Below are 25,201 nucleotides of genomic sequence, written 5' to 3'. Positions count from 1 at the left end.
CTCACAGACAGACAGTTACATGAGAGTAAAGGGGAAAGTTGTATATAAAGTAATGAATTCTGGAACAAAGATGTATCATTTAGTTGAGTTTTATTTTATCGTATCTTTTTTTTCATGTATTTCTAGACACTAAATTCAGTATGTATAAATCTCACTCAATTTCAATAAGCAGATGCAAGTTAAATGAATGATCAGTGACTATATAATGAATAAATTTTCACTCAGATTGAAAAAAAGAAACAAATCTCTATAATAATAACAAAACACCAAGTTAAAAAAGAGCTATTGGATTAATGAAATATCCACAGTGAACTATTGAGGAGACAATTAACATCCGGCCTGCTTCAGAGAAATAAGACAGACAAAACTGACATCATACTATGTTAATGTATAAATCAGGCACTGCTTCAGAATCTAATGTCTGTCGGTCATTGTATCTGTTATCTATAATGGCCGGAGAGCTGTTAATGGCATCTAAACTGTTCATTGCTACGTCAGAGTGATTTTGTTGTTAATGGCATCTAATCTGTTTATTGCTACATGTACAACTGTACATCAGAGTGATTCAGCCCTTACAGTCTTTAGTGAATCAAGACAATTGCTGGGAATCTAGTGAATTTGAAGCCCCCGAGATGAATTTAGACACGATGGTCCATAGTCATATTTGTTATATTTAAAAAAATATTTAAAGTTAAGTTTCGACAAATTCAGCTGCACTGTAATAAAGCAAGGAAGTGCCCAAAATACAAAGGTTATATCAAATGCATCAATCCTATCATCTCTGTTGACTGGTGGCACATGACTTCTATTCATTAATTTAGACACCTTAATAACATTTCTTCAAGTTTTCCTGTTTTTACTTCAGTGTGTCTCTTTAAGAAGACCTGGCTGATTTCTAATAAATTTGTTTTATTATTAGTACAGTTAAAGATTCATAAATGAGAAAAAAGAAATAAATAACAAAACTAGTCCAAAAAGAAGCAAAAGAGACATAGGAACAATTATTATTCAATGAGGAAAAGAAACTAAAAAATAATCAGAAAAGTAAAGGTTGAAAATAAAGTTATAAGAACATTTTGTAAGAATTTGAAAATCTGTCACAAGGACAGTAGTAATGAAGCACAGCCTCTACATAAAGGTAAGAAAGTTCAGATTCTGTTATAACTAACAGTCAACATCTAGAGAAAGCCGTAAGCTGTCTACTGATCATCAGCCCCCTAGAACTCAGCTAGACATACAAGCAGTCAGTTTTATTTGTGTAGCACCATTCATTTAGTCTGCCGTTACGTTTCTTCAGACATGACTTTGAGATTTCTTTGGGAAGAATTGAATTTAGAGATTAAATAAAGGTGATATTTCAAACAATTTGAAATATGCGTCCAAATTTTAAAAAATTTTTGTTTAATATGGAAACGGAAAATCATGTCTGTTTTAAAAAGCTGGGTTACTCAGATCCAGACAAATGTCTTGAATCACTAAAAATTGTTGTGAAAAATACTAAAACACATGTCAACTAGAGATTAAAACAGCCTCATTTAGCAGTGCATTTAGATCACATTATTACCTTTAAATCTCCCTTTTCTCGCTGAAATGTGCAATGTTTTTTAAAGTTTCAAATCCTAAACATGGTTTTTTTTTTTTAAAAAAGATAATGGTCTAGAACCTAATGTAGATGGGTCGTACTATTAAAAATAGAAAAATATCAGAGAATCGTATAAACTTCCACTACATGAGAAAATACAATCAAAAAATAGGTCAGCTGAAATAGCAGAAAAAAGAAAGTTAAGACTGACAAAGAGAATCTTTTCACGATGCAGTCTCTGCCATGTTAATCTCACATGACAAAAAGAGGAAGCAAAAGTCACAAGAATTTCATCCTCATAAACCACAGTCATCAGACCACAGATGCAGGTCACGAGGAGATGAGGAGACAGGTCCTCGAAGAACCCCCAGAGGAGGGGCAAAATACTTACATTGACCTCCGTGTAGATAATATCTATAAAGCTGCCCAGGACGATGATAAAATCAAACACATTCCAGGGGTCTCCAAAATAGTTCTACAAAATAACATAAATGTCAAATAATTAAGCTGCAACTGTCTCAAATGTTTCTCAATTGTAAAATTCTTAAGAAAGTGCACTTTTGAAAAGAAAGCTATATCTAGATTGGGGTAACACTGATGTTTTACCCTAAATCTAAATGCCATCAGTTTCAGGATAAACTCAATGGTGAAGACTCCAGTGAAGATCATGTTTAGGTAATCCAGGGCATCTGAGTAAGCTTCTGACTGTCCATCATACTGAAACACAGACACACAGACAAGGTTAGAACATCAAGGCTCCTCCACACATCTACTGTTTATAGCAACATCAGGCAAAGGCTTTAAATCTATTAAATTTTAATCCATAGCTAATTTTGTGAGATATATCAAACAAAACACGAATCATTCTATACACAAACCTTCATGGCCAGAATAACGGTGTTGAGAATAATCAAGGTGAAAATGCCGTACTCAAAAGCTCGACTGGTGACAAACCACCAGATCTTGTACTGCCAGCGAGCTTTAGGAATGTAGCGCCGGGTAGGACGAGTTTTGAGAGCAAACTCAATACATTTTCTCTGAAATGATACGTCAAGATCATTTTTATTTTTAATTGTTAAATGTGGGTAAGGAACAAACTTTCTTTTTTTCCTCCTCTCATTTAATCAGACCAATGAATTGCATATGTTTCTACAAAAAAAAGCTTCAAAACATCTCTATTTTCACACGTTATAATAACGCTTTTTTTTTTTTACTTTAAATCTGTACATTTTTATTGGGAAAAAAAAAAAAAATTCAACACATGACTCATTACAGGTATACAATTAGATTTTTCATTAATTATCAGAACTCAGTAATTTCCTTTTCCACAGTAAAGTACAATTTCAGCAAGGATGTGATTTCTTACTTGATTCCCCTTTAACAGCAAGTCAGATAAAGTTTCAGTACAATGTGATGTCTTACTTGATTTTTGTCCAGCTCACAGTTCTTATACTCCTGTTCTCCTTCATTCTGAAACGTGACGATCACAAAACCCACGAAGATGTTCATCATGAAGAAAGCGATGACAATGATGAAGATAAAATAGAAGATGGCCACAAAGGGTTGGTAGTTATAAATAGGCCCATGGTTCTCATCGTTGGCATCAATGGACTGATACAGCAACCTTTTAATACATTACAAACATTATAACTCAGGGTCAAAGAGTATTTTAGTACAAAATTCTAGACTTTCCTTTGCTTTGTCAAATCATAATTAACTTAGTTTCAAGTCTATTTAAGAATTCTTGGGAATTTACACAGAAATATAATTCTATGTATGATTAAATTTACTGGACGTTTTCAGATATAAAAACGATATATACCCTGGCCATCCCTCAAACGTGGAGACAGTAAACAGTGTCAACATGGCCTTGGGAACATTGTCGTAATTCAGGTCGTTGTTTGTCCATTCCCGTTCCTTCACTTCAGGTTTATCTATTTCTCCTTCTGGGTAGTCAATGTAACGACCCCTGCAGAAAACAACACCAAAATCAAGGATAAAATCAATGACAAAATCAACAAAAAAATCAACATCAAAATCAACGACAATTCGTAGGGTGTAATGGAATGAGGCATGAAGATATATATATATCTTTGAGACTATCACAAATCTTGGCAATCTCTGCAAGTCTTTTCTTATTCATTATCAATGTAATAATTCTTGTAAGTAATTGGTATTTACCAATTCCAATCAATCTGATTAAAATTTGATCCTCTATGCTACTTTTTTAACAATATGTTGCTTACGAAGTGACACATAGTTAAAAAAAGGCATTATAATTACTGACCTGCACTCCATCTCTGTCAGTTTGGATCTGTCTGAACAACTGTAAAACCGACCCTGAAATCAGAGGACATTATCACTTTAATTAATGAACCAATACATGCAATATCACCTACATCATCTAGTACCATTGCATCATAGCTGAACCATACATTTTTTAAGAGTAATCTTAGGACCCTATCTAGAAAAACCTTAAAAAGTTGGACTCCGATGACAGCGAACATAAACTGTAGGAGAAAGGTGACCAGCATGATGTTGTAGATGGTGCGTACAGCCACAATCACACATTGTACCACGTGCTGCAATAGAAGGGGAACACAGGTAAAAACTGACCTCAAAGAAATATACAGAACGAAACAATTGAAAGGATTCATCTGTACTAGCTGTAGTCTACAGTGTGTGTGACTGAAGATGACAGACTGACAGACAGACAGACAGGAGACAAACCTTGAGTCCTTTAGCCCTGTTGATGGCTCTCAGTGGTCTTAACACTCTCAGCACCCTGAGAATCTTGACTACAGATATGGCTTGATTGCTGAAAAAAAGAACAAAAATTTAGGAGTGCTGGACAGGAGTGATGTTTTTACAGCTTTAGAGCTGAGCATAAAAAAAATAATTCTCTCTGGAGAATAGTGAGCACAGTCTCTGCTCCCAATGCAAATTTATGCCAAAACAGACAGGAAACTTACTTAAGAACAAATGATATGATGGATACTCCAACAACAATGAAGTCCAAAATATTGAAGAAACTGCGGCAAAATGAACCTTTGTGCAAAATAAGTCCATAAGTGATGATCTACAAAAAAGTTTAATATTTGTCAGCAGCTGTAAAATGAACAATTCATTACGAGACACAAAGAAAGGATGCTCAAATACAAATAATCTCACCTTGATTATAATCTCAACGGTAAAAACGGAAGTAAAAAATATATCAAAGTAGTTCAGGATCTACAATGAAATAACACAATGAAAATTTTTTTAAAAGTGCAATATTAAAATAATAAACCAAATTCATAGGAAGAGACCCAGATTCACCATTAATAAATTTATAACACCTATGTTGTATTATATTAGGGGATCGGTGCCACACTTACTTCGTTTCTCTTGGACTCTGACTGTAGAGGGTCCTCAGCCGCTAACATTCCACTACTGATCAGAATACAGGCCAGGACGATGTTACCAAAGTACGGGTGGTTACAGATCCTGTGGCAAATCTTACGGAATCTGTCAAATACAACACTGAGATTACAAGACCTGTCATACTAAACACAGTGGATTAAAGTTGTGATAGACACAGAGGTGTATGGTGTCATAGACATTATTAGATGGTCAAAATGTGCTTAAACTGGAAATTTGTCATAAGTTCATTAAAGCAAACCTAATATAACTGTGATAGGATTGTCTTATAGCTCTATGATTTATCTTAGTGATATTTATCAAATATGGTGGTTTAAGTGTAATTCTGTGTGGGAAAAGTACCAACCTTGCACATACAAACTATTTAGACTCTTTAGAACTTGTTGCTCTGACACACATTTTCAAAAATGTCAATGTTTTGATTTATTTTTGAATGTTTTATTTTAACATTATGTAAGATTTTGGACTTACTTGTTGGAGGGTTTTAAAATGAAGAGTGAAGTAGCCTTAGGAATAGGTTTGATTTTCTCAGGAATGTGGAGTTCTGACATTCGTCGTGGTCGAGCGGTTGAGGGCGCCTGAGATTCCTCCTCCTCATCTTCCAGTTCTTCCATGTCCTCCTCATCTGCCTCATCCTCAGCAGCAGTCTCTCCCTCTACAACACATAACTCTACATCATCAAACTCCTCAGTACATTACACAACCCTAAATCATCAACCTCCTCATTACAACACACAACTCTAAATCATCAACCTCCTCATTACAACACACAACCCTAAATCATCAACCTCCTCAGTACAACACATAACTCTAAATCATCAACCTCCTCATTACAACACACAACTCTATATCATCAACCTCCTCAGTACAACACACAACTCTACATCATCAACCTCCTCATTACAACACACAACTCTACATCATCAACCTCCTCATCTTACACAACACACAACTCTAAATCATCAACCTCCTCATTACAACACACAACTCTATATCATCAACCTCCTCATTACAACACACAACTCTAAATCATCAACCTCCTCATTACAACAAACAACACTAAATCATCAACCTCCTCATTTCAATATACAACTCTAAATCATCAATCTCCTCAGTACAACACACAACTCTAAATCATCAACCTCCTCATTACAACACACAACTCTAAATCATCAACCTCATCATTACAACACACAACTCTAAATCATCAACCTCCTCATTACAATACACAACTCTAAATCATCAACCTCCTTGTTACAACACATAACTCTAAATCATCAACCTCCTCAGTACAACACACAACTCTACATCATCAACCTCCTCAGTACAATACACAACTCTAAATCATCAACCTCCTTGTTACAACACACAACTCTAAATCATCAACCTTCTCAGTACAACACACAACTCTAAATCATCAACCTCTTCATTACAACATACAACTCTACATCATCAACCTCCTCATTACAACATACAACTCTAAATCATCAACGTCCTTGTTACAACACACAACTTATCATCAACCTCCTCATTACAACACACAACTCTAAATCATCAACCTCCTCATTACAACAAACAACACTAAATCATCAACCTCCTCATTTCAATATACAACTCTAAATCATCAATCTCCTCAGTACAACACACAACTCTAAATCATCAACCTCCTCATTACAACACACAACTCTAAATCATCAACCTCCTCATTACAACACACAACTCTAAATCATCAACCTCCTCATTACAACACACAACTCTAAATCATCAACCTCCTCATTACAACACACAACTCTAAATCATCAACCTCCTCATTACAACACACAACTCTAAATCATCAACCTCCTCATTACAACACACAACTCTAAATCAGCAACCTCCTTGTTACAACACACAACTCTAAATCAGCAACCTCCTCTTTACAACACACAACTCTAAATCAGCAACCTCCTCATTACAACACACAACTCTATATCATCAACCTCCTCATTACAACACACAACTCTAAATCATCAACCTCCTCATTACAACACATAGCTCTAAATCATCAACCTCCTCATTACAACACACAACTCTAAATCAGCAACCTCCTCATTACAACACACAACTCTAAATCATCAACCTCCTTGTTACAACACACAACTCTAAATCAGCAACCTCCTCATTACAACACACAACTCTAAATCATCAACCTCCTCATTACATACACAAATCTAAATCATGAACCTCCTCATTACAACACACAACTCTAAATCATCAACCTCCTCATTACAACACACAACTCTAAATCAGCAACCTCCTCATGAACTCCAATACATTATCCTCTATTGTCATACAAATATAATCTACAACCCTTAATAAGTTAATAGGTGTTGCCTAAAAGTGCTGACAAATGGAAAAATTAGAAAATTATTTACATTACTAGTGTCAAGATATTCTTAAATTAAGTGCCCTTCCTTGAAAGAAATGCTAAAATGGACTTCCTTACAGGGAAACAAAAGATCTTAAAGAAATGACTAAAAATGCAGCATTAGAATCTATATCAAGTTCTGTTAAATAAACTAGAGCTGTTGAATCAAGACTTCAGGTGAGGAACTATTGAAATACAACATATTTTGTACACTTCATTGATCAATGCATCCAATGATTTCAATAAGCTTGAGGAAAATTCTCTGCATTGAAATCCACTTGACCGCTTGTGAGACACTAGGAAGATCGAGACCTGTAACTTAAGTCTGAACTAGTGTCTACAGACAGGGGCAAATGGGCAGACCAAGGGTCATAACTCCAGTATATCCACTTTCACCTTGTAATATATGGTACCGTATAATCCCTATTAACCGCCCCAGGTGCTTAGAAAATTGCGAAAATGGGGCAGTTATTTTGGTATTCTCTTCCTAAAATTTAATGTCATATTTTAATTTCAAAAAATCTTTTGAAAAAAAAATAAATTCAAAGAAACACTAAATATGTCTAACTTTACTTAAAGTGAAGATCATCCATCCATATTATTCTAAATGATTCATTTTCCAGCAAGAAATTGGATTATGGAAAGTTTCATTTTCACTTTCTTCAAATCTTGGCAGACTCGATACGATTCTAGATGAATTTAATCACTGTACAGGGGGCCCTTATTTCCTGACAATTAAAAAAGACCTATCCACTTTCATAGGGATTATACGGTATAATGACAATAGATCAAAGCCTAGGTATTAAACCATAAAGCAAAAACACACTACACAGACCATAAATAAAACATTTCTGTTGATTCAGACTGAAGATAGATAACACCTGTCTGCAAGGTCTGTAGATAATGGGTTCCTTAACTTCTGTTCGTTTGTTGAAAAAAATTTTTTCTAACACTCCATCCTTAATTTGTTGAACTGTCAAAAAATCTGACGCTTATAGGATGTCACTCACAACAGACCGACAGATACATTTATGTTAGTTCACCTTTAACAAAGTGATGCAGTGAACCACTGCTGGCTTGGTTTCACCGACACATTCATGCATTATAAAAGCAAAGAAATTTTGGGTAATCAACTCACTGTATTTATTAATACATCTCTCTATGAATTCATAGTTATTTATACTTATTTCATGAATGCTTATTATTCCTATTGTTAGTAATACACAATCATTTCATATCTAATTAATCAGCAAATGCTCCATGCATATTAATGGACAAGCATGCAAAGGTGTTAGTGTTCTAACCTGCAAAAACCTTTTTAAAATATGCACAAGTACATCTTTCCCTTGTGTGTTCTTCAGATATTATTATTAAATTATTTTTTTTTACGTGAAAAAGTGCCATCAAGAATTTCTTACACATGTGGAAGAAAGGAAATATGAGACAATACGTAAAAAAACTAAATCACTACAAGTAAACTTGATTTACAAAAAAAATTACTGCAAAGAAAAAAAAAGAAAACGACGAAATATAGCAACAAATGACACTATAACGAGACGGCCATTACCTAGGAGATCAAACGAGCTGGTATCACTGGCACTCGGGTCGTCATCTTCTGGGTAATAGAAAACGTGGATTCAAATTCTGGGTTAGTGCAAGATAAACAGGTGGGAATCATAACATTAGAGATTGGGCTAAACCTTTACCCATTAATACACAATTTTGGTTATATATCTTGTTAAATAGTTGTCATGCTTGGCAAGAAAACATACATAAATTTGATAGCCATGTTGCAATATCCATTATTTCATTTGTTACATTTATAGTAGTAAATAGGGCTATACAGAAAAGGCAAGTAACAAAGAAGAAGAAAATTCTAGTCAGAAAAAAAAAATATTTTAAAGCTTTATTGAAAAATTAAATGAATTGAGAAAAGCTAATTTTGCCAAGAACAAGCTGTGATTGTAGTAAGCAAAGAAGCTGGAGTATGTCACAAGTTATTATTACACAATGCATTCTCAAAGATTTTATAGGACACCTTGACATAATTAAAAAGGACAGTCAAACACCATCGCAATATGATAAATTGTTTCATTCCCCATCTAGACCATTTAGACATAATGCAACACTTACTGTAGGTTACCATCAGAGCAAATTTTCCAAAGTAGAATTTACAGTTTTAAATATAGAACATTAATTAAACATAGCACCAGGCTGGGAAACATAAGGTGCCCACAGCATAAGTGCAAGATTTAATCCCCCCAACCACTTATTGTTATAGCCATGTAAGTTTAGTCAATGTTCATAATGAAAGAAATCTTAGAAATGATTCAGTGCCAAAGTTAAACATTTTTCTTCAAAAATCCCTGCAATTTTAATCAATTTAACCTGCCTTGCATAACATTTCTACAAATAACCCCAAAGAAGAATCAGAATTCTTAGCAAGGAATCAATTTGGGTCTTGGGGAATCTTCAGGTTACTAAATTAGATGAAGCTAACATTTCAATCTACATATAAGGTAGCAGCTGTATTTCTTGACATCATAAAATCACTAAAATTACTTTTTTCTTAAAACTTTTCCACACCACACCCCCACTCCCTCAGCAAACTTTGTCAAGATGACCTAAAATCTTTGTTATTAATGAAAAATAAAGGCATAAAACAAATACTGAACCTGCTTCAAAAACACAGACAGGCACTTCACATTGTACAATTATGGTAAAAACATTCAGAGAAAACACGGTACTCAGTAACTGATGAAGATTACTTGTCAGTTACTATTTATCTACCCTAACTGAGGAAGATTCTAACATATTATTTTCTCTTCCACATACTTTCCTTACAGATACAAGGTATTATTGTCTTTCATCATGGCAATATATATATATGGTCTTCGTTGTGGGAAAAACTGCCACAGTTCCGAAAATGTGTTATTTGCATTCATTCTATAAAACGTAGGTTCTCCTACATACAAAGGGGCTACCATTATAGACATACAGATAGTCTACCATTATAGGAAAAAAATTGCAAATAAAGAACAAAAGGTTGTCTAGATCTTCTGCTATTGGCAATTAGATCAAAAAGTGGCTAGAAAGTCAGTAAAAGGTTTTCTCGTACCATTGCCTTCAGGGGGACCATAAAACACAATGTGTTGGGAGGAATCAGGTGGATTTAGGAAGAGAACTTACCCTCAATAGGTACATGGTTTGAGTCTCTGTATTCATCCTCTGTATGTCCCAGGTTGATTCTTACTCGGTGTTCATCTGTCTCTGGACCAACATCTTGCCTACAATTATTTCAGAAAAATATCATAATTTACATAAAATAAAACAAATTATCCTGTGGAGTAAAAAACCACATCCTAATAAAAAATACTGCAATCAGATCAACTATGCATTAGTCATTCTGATAAATGTCAACTTTGCTGTTTGTTTTGTTTCTTTTACTATAGGATGCTTGTTTTTAATGCTGTACAGTGAGTCTTTGACCTGATTAATGAGTTGATCCAATGCCTTGACCTTACTATAGGATGATTGTTTAATGCTGTACAATGAGTCCTTGACCTGATTATGAGTTGACCCATTACCTTGACCTGTGTGACCTCTGACTTGGCTGTCGAGAATGGTAAGCATTTTCTTCCTCTCCACCATTTTCATTCATTCCAACTCCTTCATCTGGTTCCAGCTCTGCTTCCTAAACAGAAAAGAAAACAAAATGTTGTCAATTATGTCATAGAAAGAACTGTCCAGCAATTAAATTGAATTTATCTGACACTTCATGTTAATAATGTGATGCACAACTCACTTACAAGTACAGTCAAACTTGTTTTAAGAGGCCACCTTTGGGAAGTCTGGAAACTGGCCACTTAAGACAGATGGCCTCTTATTCCAGTTTGCACTCAAAAAGGACATTCAGTCAATAAATAAACAACATTAAGCACTACAGTTAAATTAATTAATCATAATTAAACAGTTCAATTTCACAAAAGCTTTTTATGTGTATATATAATAATTCAAGCTCATTTAAAAAGAATATTTAAGAATTTGAAATGTTTAAGATTTTAGTGCATATTTCTGTTCCTACATATTGGTTAAACATCTTGCATTCATAAGTGTGCTTTTGTTACATTGAATTAATAAATAAACTCTTTTAATTTTCATTTGAAGAAATACATACAGTGCCTGACTATTATCCTTTTTTATCAAGAAAAAAACCCCACAAAAATACAGTTTAATGGTAAAGAAAATAAAGCATAGGAATTTAAGTAAAAATATGTCAATAAAAATTTCAATTACATATGTTAAAAAGATAGTCAGCAGTGTACCCCCCCCCCCCAACTTAATTAATCGGTAATTAACTTACTTGCTGAAGTTTATAAAGTCTGATTAATTTTATTTTGATAAAGCTGTCAGAATTTTTGTTTAACATACACAGACACACAAATAAAATTAACCAGCTGACCAGAGAGATGTATTTACGCAGCTGAGAATCATTCCATAACACAGGTGTCACATTCAGTAGAGCGTTACTAATCCCTATCAATCGTCTCTTGATAGTGAAATTCACGAGATAATCCTGCCATATGAAGCACTTTGTATTTACAAGAGTAGCAATTAGGGCTTCTACATGGAATCAAAATCTAAAAGGTGTGAATTTCTTTAGCTAGAGGAAAGTATCAATTGTAATTTTCTTTTAATTTTTCACCATTTTAATTACAAATTGATTTAACAGGACAAACATTTTTTTTCATAAACACAAACAGAGTTCAGCGTATCTAAAAGAAATTTTTTTAATTGCATTAATAGGTTAAATTGACTATCGAGGATATAATTACCCAAGCCAAAACGTTTAAGAGATGTGATAGAATCGCAACAAGTGACGAAATGGCCGCCTATTACAGTGTCAATAAGGCTGTTGGGGGAGGATTGGACTGGCCACTGGCCGCGTTACACAAGTGGCCGTTTATTCCAGTTAAAATATATAGCGAAAAATCATCGGGGGGAACTCAATCAAGTGGCCGTTGATTTCCGTTGGCCGCTAAGACAAGTTTGACTGTATATTCATTTTTCACAGTAAAATGATAATTTCTGCAGTATTTTGAAGTCAAAATTGCAAAAAATATATTTGTGTAATTCATCATAAACATTTGATATATGTCAATTCTTTTAAATTCAGAAACTTGAAAGGTTAGCTTGAAAGGTTAGCTCAAAATACCAGAATTTCAAGTGCAAAATGACAGGTCCAATGTGATTAAACAACCCTGAGAACAAAGTGACTATTCAGTCCTGAGTGCACATGAACTTCATAGTCCTGAACCAACATAACTTCTTTGCCCGAGTTCAAAGTAACTACTGAGCCCTGAGTAACTAAGACCTGCCCCCTACCTTGGATTTCTCCTCCCCCTCCGGTGTTTTGGATCTCCGTAGTGATCGTATCCGTTCCTTTTCGTCCTCCTTTTCCCCCTCCTCCTCCGTCAGACTCTGGGCGTCGGCCAAGTTATCCACGGCGATAGCCAAGAAGACGTTCAGTAGGATATCTATAGCTTTGTCAAGGAAACCGCTGTCTCAGGTATGTTTATTTGACGAAAAATATGTAAAGTCACTATCATTTAATTATTTGAGGTCAAAATATTTTAACTTTAATGCTTGTATATATATATATTTTATCTACTGTTTTCCACAGTGTCAAAATTCCACAGAATCACAATTTCTGATCAATCCATTTGAAGAAAACTGTGTATTTCTGAGAATAATACTATATGCCTTAAAGTCGGCTGGAACAAACAGAGTGCTTTTTTAAGTACCAGAAAAAATACTTCTCTAAAATAATGCTCCTAGGTGTTTCACTTCTCTGGTAGTTTTAGCTTTGTTTAGCATTAAGGATACAGTTACCACAGATGAAGAGGATGACAAAGTAGAGACAGGTGATTAATCCCGCAGAGTTGACACCGCCATACGAGTTAATGCCATTGTACATCACCATATTCCAGTCCTCACCAGTCAATATCTAAAACAGGCAAATTTATCAGTAATTCTATGGGAAAATATCTTCACAGAAATTTTTATCAGAACACATAGCAATAATCTGGAATACATGTTTTAGACAAGTAGTTTAAACTTTGACCATTACTATGTATCAAGCCATAAATATTATGGTATTTAAAAAAAAAATCCCTCCTTTTACTTGTGGGCCCAGTACTTAAAAAATCACAAAATGATACTCTACTTCTGTTCTGTTTTATAAATGTGTAATGTTTGTCAGAAACTGTATGCATTATACCTGTTTAACAGGTCTTAAAGTTCATTGGGAGATTGTTCCAAAAACATTAACCTAGTCACTTGTTTGGAAAATGTAGGCTTAGACCCAGCATCAGATGATGTTTTGAACTTGCCTCCAAACAACTGCAAGTTTGGTCCAGTAGGGCACATAATTACAATGAACAGCTCCTAAAACTTTAACAGAGGAGAATGCCGACACTGGCGATGGAGCGCATCTGTTCGACAGGGAGGCCACCCTTTTACTTATGGGCCCAGTACTTAAAAAATCACAAAACGATACTCTACTTCTGTTCTGTTTTATAAATGGGTAATTTTTGTTCAACTTTTCGTTATACTCTCTCTTTCACTAAAATCTCTCTCTCTCTCTCCTCTCTTACTCTTGTTCTCCTCCAAACAACTGCATACCCAGTAAGGCACAGATTACAATGAACAGAAAGAGGAGAAGCAACAAGCTGGCGATGGAGCGCATACTGTTTAACAGGGAGGCCACCAGGTTACGAAGGGAGGACCAGTATCTGAAAATAATAATCATAAACAATCAAATACTGCTAATGGTCATCAGGGTAAGCTTATTTAGAATTGTTAAAATGCTGTGTAAACAAATAATGACCTGGTTACACAATCAACCTTTTTATCATGTTGATATTTGCTATAAATGCGTCACAAAGCTTTTATAAAAGTCTGAAAATGTTCAACTTAAATAATAAGAATCTGAATTTTCATATACAAAGTGGAAATTTTAGCGAAACGCAAATTTAGCGATTTGTCCTTAAAAATTGGCATTTTAATTTTAGCCAGATGTAATTTCAGCGATTTTAAAAAGCTCACTAAAGAAGCTATTACAAATAAAGGGCAATTAATTTTTAGCGATATTCAATTTTGGCAATCTTGGCACCCTCGCTAATAATGCCAACATTTAAATCCTTGCTAAAAATTCTGCTTATACGGTACAACTATCATATATATAAACAAGAATCTTGCCTGGACATTTATTACTGAACATAGATTTCTGTTGGATGTTCCCAACCCTTAATTCATCCTATGGATCAACCCTTAATTCATCCAATGGATAGAAATGAAATATTACAGCATATCGAGTGATTTCAGTTTTACCTTGTAGCTTTAAAAACACGAAGCAATCGAGCACATCTGAGCACACTGACTCCTAGGGGTGGAAAGACATTGGTGTAAATGAGAATGACTTCTATGATGCTGAAGAGGACGACAAAACTGTCAAAACGGTTAAATAAGGAGACAAAGTAGCCCTGTAGTCCCAGACTGTACATCTTCAACAACATCTCCAGGGTAAACAGGATCACAAAGAACAAATTGGCAATTGCTGCAAAGTATATTATATGTAGTCATTTTATATCATTAAGGTTGAAAGGAGATTTTGCATTACCGGTACTTTTAATTAAATCACTTTTATCATGATCTATTGTCAAATCAATTTCGCAAACATTAGATCTGTATACCATGATACATGTACTTTAGTTGAAAATAGATTATTTGCATTTCAATTTTTTTTCAAATGTATCAAGTCAGTTGTCAATTAAGTTTCACAGACATTGCAACTCAGTGAGACACCTCACTTTGTGCTAATTAAGGTATGTTGCAGTAAAATTCATGTTTTCTCTGAAATCCCACACACCTTGAAAGCTATCCAACCAATGGGGCTGTCCGTGATGTTCAGAAGTTAACACACACGTATTTAGGAACACCATCACTATGACAGTCCAATAAAAAGCTTGGGATTTGACTAATTTTCTACACATTCGACGACATCTCCTGTTCCATTTCCGTAACCTCCGACTGAAAAGGGGGAAAAATCAAAACATACATACATATATACAAACAGCTCCTTATCCCTGTACAAAACCACTAATATCATCCTGCAAATTTTGTTTTCTATTACTACATGTATACATTTATGCCCCCTTTTGCCCTACTCAAAGATGAAGAAATTCAAGATGGAGCAAAATCGTCCTGTAGGTTTTCCTATTTCATTGATATTGTTAGTTTCATGCCTGTTTACCTTTTTCTGTGCCACCACGTCTGTTGGATTTCCCCACTCTCTACATCCTCAGTCTTCACTGAAGTAGTCTCTTGGTTTTCTATTTAAATATTCAAGAGAACACAATAAACTTAGAGTTAAATCATCCAAATTATAATGAAAATATTTTAAAGCTTCATATTTTTTTTTTTATGTTTTATTATATATTTTGCGATTTAAAGAACAGTGTAAATTCTTTGCGTACTGCAATTTACGTTTAAATGACTTCCTTGGAAAATTTAACATACCAGTACATGTAGGTATTAAGCATTTTGTAAAATAAAGTAAATCTGAGTGCCATTGATTGGAAAAAAGAATTTCTTGGAAAAGTGCCAACATGTAAGAGGGTCGAGACATTTCAAAATTGTTGGAGACACTTTCTACGCAAAAAACAGAAAAGGGTTGAGGTTTGAAATGATGGCTCTTAGAGATTTGATAACATGCATAAAAAGATTCTAGATGAATAAAGAACTCTCTGAAGAAACACTCAAAAAACAGCAGGGATATATAGGGAAATGACAAAAGAGCATAAGGAACATCAGATTTGATTGTGGAGGTAGAGAGAATAAGAAAAAAAGAAAACATATGGTGTAGTCATAGCCACAATCAGGGTAGAGAGTCACAAGAAGTGAATAGGCTGCCACATCACAAAACCTCAGAGGTGCCACAGACGAGACAAGCCGCCCCACCAAAGACAAGGTCATTTACATATACAAGTACCCAATGGAAATAGCTAGATAATTCAACCTTGGAATCCACATTTTTATACATGTAAATCATATTTTCTTGATTCACATCAATTATGATAATTGGAAAAGATTTTCTCCCTAGATGCCCGTTATTGAATTACTCTAGATCATTCTGGTAACTCAATACTGTAACGAGGCTAAATTAATTATCTGTAAAGATCTTTTATGGAAACATTCCGATATTTTCCATACTTCTTCAATACCTGAACTGTAAAATAATAATGCTTTTTGCCCTCCATCCCAATGGCTGTACTTGAAACTGTACCAAATCAATAAGAGCTTTCTGTGTCTGGATTCAGTGGAGTTAAAACTGAGGTGAATGCATTCAGAAAAAGTAACATGGAGCTATTTCTGGCTTGTTTACAAAGATAAATCTCATTGACAAGTCCATTCATTCATATTAAGAAATCAGCACATTACCTTCTCACAGTATTCTTTAATACAAGTCAAGGTCAACAACCAAACACTTAAAAACAACAATTTCTTCAACATATTATTTTGTCTTCTTAAGCAAAAATTATACTAACAACATACTGTCTGTGAGGCAAATAAATGTATATGAAAAAAAATCCATATCTGTTTTTTTATTTGGTACAGCTAGGATTTCTCACTATAACTACCATCAGATCCCCCTGACATCCCCTAACTTCCCCCTGACATCCCCTGAATTCTCCCTGACATCCCCTGAATTCTCCTTGACATCCCCTGACATCCCCTGACTTCCCCCTGACACCCTGATATGTTCACTGTGTTCCCTGGCACCTCTGATACTCACTGTGGCGGGGAGTAGCACCTTCTTCATTTTCTTCCTCGTTTTCCGGGTCTATATCTTCTGCTTGAGTAATCCAGTCTAGATATCCCCGGAGATCTTCTTCCAGTTGCTTCTTCTCTCGCAACTTCTGAAAATCACCCCGAGCTTTGGCTTTCTCTCTCTCTTTAGAAAATTCACTGAAAGCAGAATTCTTTCAGAATAAAGTGAATTTTTAAAAGAAACAATTTCAATCAAATTTTGCTATGCACTTTTTTTTGAGATTAAGAAACCTAGAAATACTTACCCACTAAGTACACCTAAAACTAAGTTGAGTACAAAAAATGATCCAATAATGATTAAACTAATGAAGTATATCCAGGGCCAGCTATTTCCTAGTGAATCATTTATCTGAAATAGAAAGTATCAGATTTTTTACATGTTCATAGGCTATAACAATAAACCATCAATTAACCCCCCTCCCCCCCCCCAAAAAAAAAATCTATGGTTTCTCTATAATACATCAAATTCAATCTGATTAAAATCAAATTCATTATGTTACTTTGTTTCAGACATGTTTGATACCTACATTATATAAGACATCTGTCCACCCCTCTAATGTGATACATTGGAATACTGTTAACATTGCTAAACCGAAGTTGTCAAAGTTTGTGATTCCATCGTTTGGGCCAGCCCAATATTTCTGACACACAGAGTCGTTAGGACAAGTAAATCCTTTCCCACAGGGATGGACATTAGAAAGAGTCATGACGGAATCTAAATAGACAAAAGAACAATCAGTCATTTATCCAGCATCTCTTTATGTTCATCTGATTCTTAATCCACTAAATTACCTACCATTCACCCTCAATCCATCAGCTCAGCCCACTTCATTAAGACTATTTTCATGTCAACTTTAATTTACTTAAAGGTAATAGTTGTATAATTTGAAATATATCCTTAAAAAGTATAAGAACTGGATATAGCCCTTTTGTATAGCATCATTTTGATCTATCAGGGCATTGAGAACAGAACACACAAAAAAACCTCTTACTTGTTTCTTTATCAAAACATGTTTCATGCATGGATCCTGAGAAAAGTTCTAATCCCACGATGGCATATATAAATATGACAAAGATCACAAGCAAAGCTATATGAAGTAAAGGCACCATGGCACGCACAATGGCGTTAAGCACCACCTGTAGACCTGAAAAGAAACCACACAATATGTACATAAAGCACCACCTAAGGTCTGAAAGGAAAACCACACAAATACTGTAAACCAACTTTTATTCACGTGCAAGAAATATCAGAGAGTTCTGCGGCCTAACTTTATTCACGAATACTAATCACTGCGAACCATTCATTTTGCTAAGTATTTGTAGAGAATGTTTCCTCAGTTGTGGAAATTAATCGTCGCGGATTGATTTTAAACTGACGAATCACAAATAAAAATTGATGCGAATAATAGTTGGTTTACAGTATCAAGTCCAAAGCTTCAATAGGAATTTGAGCTATCAAAATGCATATTTTTATTTAAATGATTTAAAGAAAATTGAAGTTAAATTTTTCAAGATATTCTTGACATGTATGAACAATTGATATTTTAAAAATTAAACTAAATATATGATTACTTCTGTTTTTTTCTTAGAACAGTGAAACTTGTCTAAACCAGACATCATTTGTACCAAAGAAATTGGCCAGTTTAAACAACATTCAGAATTTAACTGTTTTAAACCAAAGAATTTCTGGAAAGGGACTCAGACGTTAACAACTGTATTAGGCAAGATTTTGGAATACTCAACTTGGATTAGACAAGTTTCACTGCAGTGTATTCTGTTATATGTTTAATATGGGCTGAAAAATGGCATGCAAAAACAAGTTTAGTTAATGTTAAAACAAAAACAAATAAAAACATAAAAAGCAAACAAAATCAATGACTTAAGTAATAATTATATAAATCTGTGTACCATAATGTAGGGTCCATTATATTTTGTTTCTTAAGTTTCCTAATTAAACAGAGAGGGAAAAAATTAAAAATTAAATTTCCATTGAATTTTGTATCAAATATTAAAAATTGTAATTCATTGCCTATAGCAAACACACTTAATATAATGAACTGAGTCCTACATCAAAACAGCAATTTGAAAGTGCTTTTCATTCCCAAAGGCTTTGAAATATATTGTAAACTTTTTTCATTTCTTTAAAAGAGGAACTAAAAATTTCAGGGACAGTATTCTCATAATATATAATTTCTTTATACATATGTACATTTCTTGTTACATCTGATGTGGGTGTAATGCATTATGCCTATAACAATGTTATATTTCAATTGATAAACCACAGCACCTGTCTTCAATCACTCAGAACTTGTTAATGTACTTTTCCTGCCCACATAACCCCCTAATCTGCCATTCCCTCATACCTGGCATAGAGTTATACATATACCACCACTGTAGCTCAACCTGATCCTAGTCTCACCTGGGTTTTATTATCTGTCTTCATTGAGAAACCATAGGAATCAAACTGGATGTTGCAAAATTCATGTATTTTTTGGTACTATTGGGGATTTTTACAATTCAATTTCATTTTCATTTTATTTTAATTCTGTTTATTTTTTAAAATCAATTCGTATACCACCAAAAAAAAAAAATTAAAATGAAATTAAAAATAAAATTATACACTTGAGTTTTCAAAGTATACCATCAAAATAGTTTAAAATTGGTCCACACTTAAATTACAAAATAAATGTAAAATAAGACACAAATAACACACATCATGATTAAATAAAACAATATTCTACAACCAAACACACAGAAAAAATGCACTGTGGGAGATCACACAAGTCATTCCTTAAATTGCACACTACATACTGGGTCAAGGGAGATAAAGTATGTCACAGCACAAATCAAAGGGACAAAACTCTGCCTCAGCTTTAAGTGCTAGCAATATGCAGATGTATTAAAAATAATTGTCACAAGCACTGTGCTTTTTTGAAAAGTACTGAAACTGTTTCACAAATTAGCTTAACATGGTATGACACATATATCATTTTCTGACAGTAATGTCTTAGGTGCACTTTTCTGTGACATCTTATTTTTCAGTAAATGCACTGAAAATGGAAAATAATAGCTGAAATTTTGATTGAAGATTGAACATTACCCTGTATTATGCTGTGCATACATATAACTCCTTTCTATTTTCAGAAAGCCCTGCGGTGCCAGAAATGTAATGACAGGTTCTTGCCCTGTTCGTACTAATATAGAAAGGGCAAAGTTTTTGTCTTCTTACAAGTAAACAAAGAATTTAATTTTTTTTTAACTTATGCCAAGGAAAATTAAAAAGTTCATCTGATGCTATATTTTATAAGTTCAAAGGATAAAGAGACCAAAATTCTCAGAAACTATAGGGACATTGGGTAAAACTCTGAAGAGCTACATGTACCATTTCAATGGTCTTTTCAACCCTTTACAAGTCTGCAGAGAAGAATTTCAATGGAATTTTTTATCAAAATTACTTTACCAAAGTACCTAAATTTATATTTTTTCATGTTGTACAGAAACAACATGAAATATATTGTTACATATTAGTACTCCAAGACCTGGGTATCCTTTTATAATCATTATACAAGTTCCTTAGTTCAGAGAGGACATTATTTTTTGTACACCTCCGGCAATAAAAATAATTTAAAATTGTTATATGAAATTAAAGGTTACATAAAGGAAGGAAAATTCCGAATTCAAAATGTTACAGATTTAGTTGCTATATTTAGGCTTTCATTTATATTTTTTTAAAAGTGGGGAAATTATGTTAATATTAATGGTTAAATGTAGGACAATGAATCAATTTTTACTAAAAAAATTAGAGGAAAAGGTAAGAAAGTATAAGTAAACGATGTTTTTTAGGGTACTTAATTCTTCAAAGGTATTTTTCTCTAAGGAAGTCTTGGGTCAGTTTGGTTCACTGGAGCAGGTTTATCTATTCATCTATGTGGATGTAATCAGTCTTTATTGTCAAGTGCTAAAAGAATTTACAGGACACTGATTAAAAAAAAAATACACCAAACACCTAGATACTTACTGGGCACGCCTGAAACCAGACGTAGGGGCCGCAGAACCCTAAATGCTCGCAGGGCTTTTACATCAAAATTACTGATGTTCATTGTCGATAAGACAGTGCTTATTATACTGAAACGAAGAGGGAAGAAGCTACAACCCATGCTAAAACACAACCCATCTGCCATCTCACTGGCCATTCTACAAATCTCTCCTTCTTGTAATGTCAGAATACAATAGATGTCAGCAGTAACCACCAAAACACATGAACTCTTTTACAAGTTCATTTACAAATTTCTTTAATTTCATCAAATGAAATACAGTATCGTAGCTTTTTTGTCCATATACAAAAACTGGTACATGTACTCCAAAAGAGCTACAACTATTACTGCACTTTTATAGAATTACATGGGTTGGTTTACACATATATACATTGACTGTTAATCAAGCAATAAAACTCCTCCTCCCGATCGCAAGCAGTAAAACAGAAAAAAAGATATAAGGGTTAGAGAGATTAGTCCACTAAGGTCTCCCGGTATGGCTGTGTTGGTTACTTACTAGGGGCCCGCGAGACCAATCGTAAAGGACGCAATACCCTGAAGGCTCGCAACGCCTTAACATCAAATCCATATACATTTAACAAAGATAGCACTGGCGTTATAATACTGAAAACAAAACAGGTTACAATTATTTCAAATCATTTCAATTATTTCAGTCTTAAAGTATTCCAAAATGGATTGATCTGCAATGCAGCAAGTGATATCTGTAAATAATAAATATAAATATGAAATGAGATCCATCTGCGAGTAACTGCACGCCTGCAAACAAAAAGTCATGTTAGAGTACAAATACGTAATATGGATTTTTTCAAGCAGACATGATCATAAGCATCAATATGTAATGAATCATCACCATTGTTAAAAATAAACTTTGTTACAGATCCGTAAATTATCTTGGTTAAGTTTTAATCAGATATAATAAGCATTCTGACATTTAAGAGATTAATTTCAAAAATCATTTTTTATGTCATATATCACGTTTAACAACATACAATGAAATGAAAACTTTGACAAATTGCAGGGAATATACGTGGATAAAAAAAAAAGTTGACACTGACAATATGGGCATACAAATAATCTCTATTCAAATTAATATAGAACCACAATAAGGTACATAGGGAGAATAAATCAAAAGATTTATACTTGATTGAGTGAAAAATAATGTAGAAACAAATATGTCTACACCAAGAAGTGCAAGGATATGACACAGTGGACAATGTTTAATATGACCAAAGATGGTACATTTATTATGTCTTTGTACGTGTTAAAACTGAAAAATAAAGTCTTGGCTTATTTCGAACAAAGTGCACAATGACCAACCAATGCTTCCATTAATAAAGAATTAGATTTGTTGGAGCAATTTATTATGTTCACTTATCTTCAAAGAACTGCCTTAAATTCTTTAACTTCAATGTGTGTGTTGATTGGATGATCACTGGTCTTTTACTAACTTGGCATTTCTTGAATGAGAGACTAATGAACCCAGAAAATCAAAATAAGGCTAACGATGAATAATGGCAAAAATGTATCATTTATTGACCCTCCAAAGGTCTATCCTTAGTAGGTCGACATAATTATCAAGATTTCCTCACAAACTCAATGAAGATGAACAATATGTTTTCGCTATAGTGACAAACTAAGAACTGCAAATGACCGTGAAAGATGTTTAAAGCGAAAAACCTCTAAATTATGGCAAAAATATTCAATGATATAGTTATCTGGTGTGTTTTTTTTTAAATTAAATTATACAAAAACTAGAGTGATTAAAATTGTGTGGCTTGATTTGCACACTTAAAGTCTGTGTTGATAGAAGCCACAACATCTAGTGGTCACTATAGACAGTATTGACAGCATGCACTAATTTGTACTCACATTATAAAGATTGAGATAAGACTAACCAACAGAAAGAAAATCAGTGTCATGTGATTGATGTTCTCAAACTGGTACCAAACTCACTGCTCTCATACTAAACTCGTTGATATTCTCAAACTCATTGGTGTACTCAAACTCAAATCAAACTCATTTAACCTCAAACCAGTACTCAATGCCTTTTTGCATTACATGAGTTCTTTTTAATAATTAATCATTGCTGTTTTTTATCATTTTTATTTTATTTTTTGGTTATTTTCTATTTATTTATACATTATAAACATAATCAAAGGACTGCAATGCTAGCTTGATAAAGAAAAGCAAGTGTGAATGCTACTGAAAGAAAGAAATTAAATGTAGCTGAAGAAATTTTATTCACTTTTTTGGGAGGTCATTAATTCTCCTGAAGTTAAATCTGACAGTATTTTTTTTATAAACAGTAACTATAAACCAAAGGTGTTTAAATATATAAATAACTTTTCCAGAATAAAATGCTTAATATAAGTTATTAACTCAGAAAAAAATTTAAAATCAAATTTTAAAAAGAAGTGAATAATTATTGGTCGTTAGGCAACTGGTAAAATTGCTTTATAAGAAGAGAATCTATAAATATAGTGATTTATTATATATAATAATATAGAGTAAAAAATATAGTTCCTAAATTTTTCTATACAGAAAAACTAAAAGCATTTCACTATAAATCCCACATATAACCATGAAAACAATCTTCTATATTTCTTTTTTATTTCCAAATTCATGTTAAATAAAATTTCAAGATTTCATGAAAATCTGTTCAATTTTTTTTTTCCAAATAAGGAAGCGAACAATCTTGGAATATATATGTAAAATAAACTAAGCTTGCATTGTAGAAAGATAGCGACAACTACATGTATCAATAAATATAGACAAAAACTTTATATTTAAATCTGATCATGTGAGGAATAGACTTACCCAATAACTACAATTATAAAATCTAGGATGTTCCATCCATTACGGAGGTAGGCACCTGAATGTAGCACGAATCCGTACGCTATAATTTTCATGATTGCTTCTAAGGTGAATATAACTAAAAAAAAATATTCCACTCTTTCCTGAAAATACAAATATGAAGCAAATAACTATGATGTTTAAAACAATGTGAAAATCAATCATATATCAATATATTATTCATCAAATAATCTGTAATCAAGATGGGATAACCTATTAGGATTCCGTACGTGAGAAAAGAAATGCAACTTAAGCAGTGAAAGAATAAGGAACCTGTAATTTCACTTTTGGCCATTTTTAAGTACCAGGTACCTTAATATGGGCCTATTATGGTTAAGATGACAGATAGGCTTTACCGCCATTTAATTTCAAAGCTCCAAGAACCTCAATAACATCAACTATTATAACCATAAACATACTGATAAGGGAGATAACATCAACTCATTAATTAATTAATGACTATTTCTCTCAAATTTTGCATTACTACAAGGTATTGCTGGTTTTTGTGAATTACACATTATTTTTCCTGAGTGATCAGAGGGATGGGGAACCATAAAAATGTCTCTTGTACGTTACATGTATGTACGAGGTGATAACCATATATGAGTATATGTTAATTACATAATGAGTGGTAGAGCTCCTTAAGGTTGTATGCAATGTACATGTGCATGTATTTCAAAACTTATTTAGCTTTTCAATGCAGAGATAATTTTTCAAGATAAATTCTTGATTTAAAATCATACTATCATCAGATACCTCTTAGACAAAAAAATCAGCATATATCAAAAAGGGTTTTGAACAGATAAACCAATTGATAACACTTTTTGTGCTTGAAGAAGAAAAATTATTGTGCTAAAACTTCCTTATAATTTAATTTAGAAAAGAAATTCTAAAAGTTGCACAAAGGTTCTGCAATTAACATGGAAAAGACTGATTTGTTAATGAAACAAGTTTTAATAAGGGAAAACAAATTCGATGGTTTCATTTTGTATG

At 33.5% G+C, this 25,201-nt stretch overlaps 1 protein-coding gene across 1 annotated transcript in view; it reads right to left on the bottom strand.

Moving 5' to 3' along the window:
- Positions 1-25,201, bottom strand: part of LOC134247307 (muscle calcium channel subunit alpha-1-like) — a 64,196-nt gene that overhangs the window by 15,434 nt on the left and 23,561 nt on the right. Inside the window, 28 exon segments of the mRNA XM_062729672.1 lie at positions 1,565-1,585; positions 1,974-2,057; positions 2,189-2,299; positions 2,461-2,619; positions 3,005-3,206; positions 3,405-3,551; positions 3,870-3,922; positions 4,057-4,164; positions 4,313-4,400; positions 4,555-4,661; positions 4,754-4,813; positions 4,960-5,089; positions 5,474-5,657; positions 8,977-9,024; positions 10,599-10,696; positions 10,997-11,103; positions 12,795-12,946; positions 13,296-13,416; positions 13,969-14,203; positions 14,802-15,027; positions 15,340-15,500; positions 15,724-15,802; positions 17,266-17,438; positions 17,546-17,649; positions 17,828-18,015; positions 18,293-18,445; positions 21,319-21,425; positions 24,173-24,312. Coding sequence (XP_062585656.1) covers positions 1,565-1,585; positions 1,974-2,057; positions 2,189-2,299; positions 2,461-2,619; positions 3,005-3,206; positions 3,405-3,551; positions 3,870-3,922; positions 4,057-4,164; positions 4,313-4,400; positions 4,555-4,661; positions 4,754-4,813; positions 4,960-5,089; positions 5,474-5,657; positions 8,977-9,024; positions 10,599-10,696; positions 10,997-11,103; positions 12,795-12,946; positions 13,296-13,416; positions 13,969-14,203; positions 14,802-15,027; positions 15,340-15,500; positions 15,724-15,802; positions 17,266-17,438; positions 17,546-17,649; positions 17,828-18,015; positions 18,293-18,445; positions 21,319-21,425; positions 24,173-24,312 — 3,546 coding nt within the window.

Source organism: Saccostrea cucullata, unplaced genomic scaffold (assembly GCF_032062105.1).
Source record: "Saccostrea cucullata isolate Sc308-1 unplaced genomic scaffold, CSIRO_AGI_Scuc_v1 ctg61, whole genome shotgun sequence".
NCBI classification, from domain to species: Eukaryota; Metazoa; Mollusca; class Bivalvia; order Ostreida; family Ostreidae; genus Saccostrea; species Saccostrea cuccullata.
This window is presented reverse-complemented; position numbering and strand designations above follow the sequence as displayed.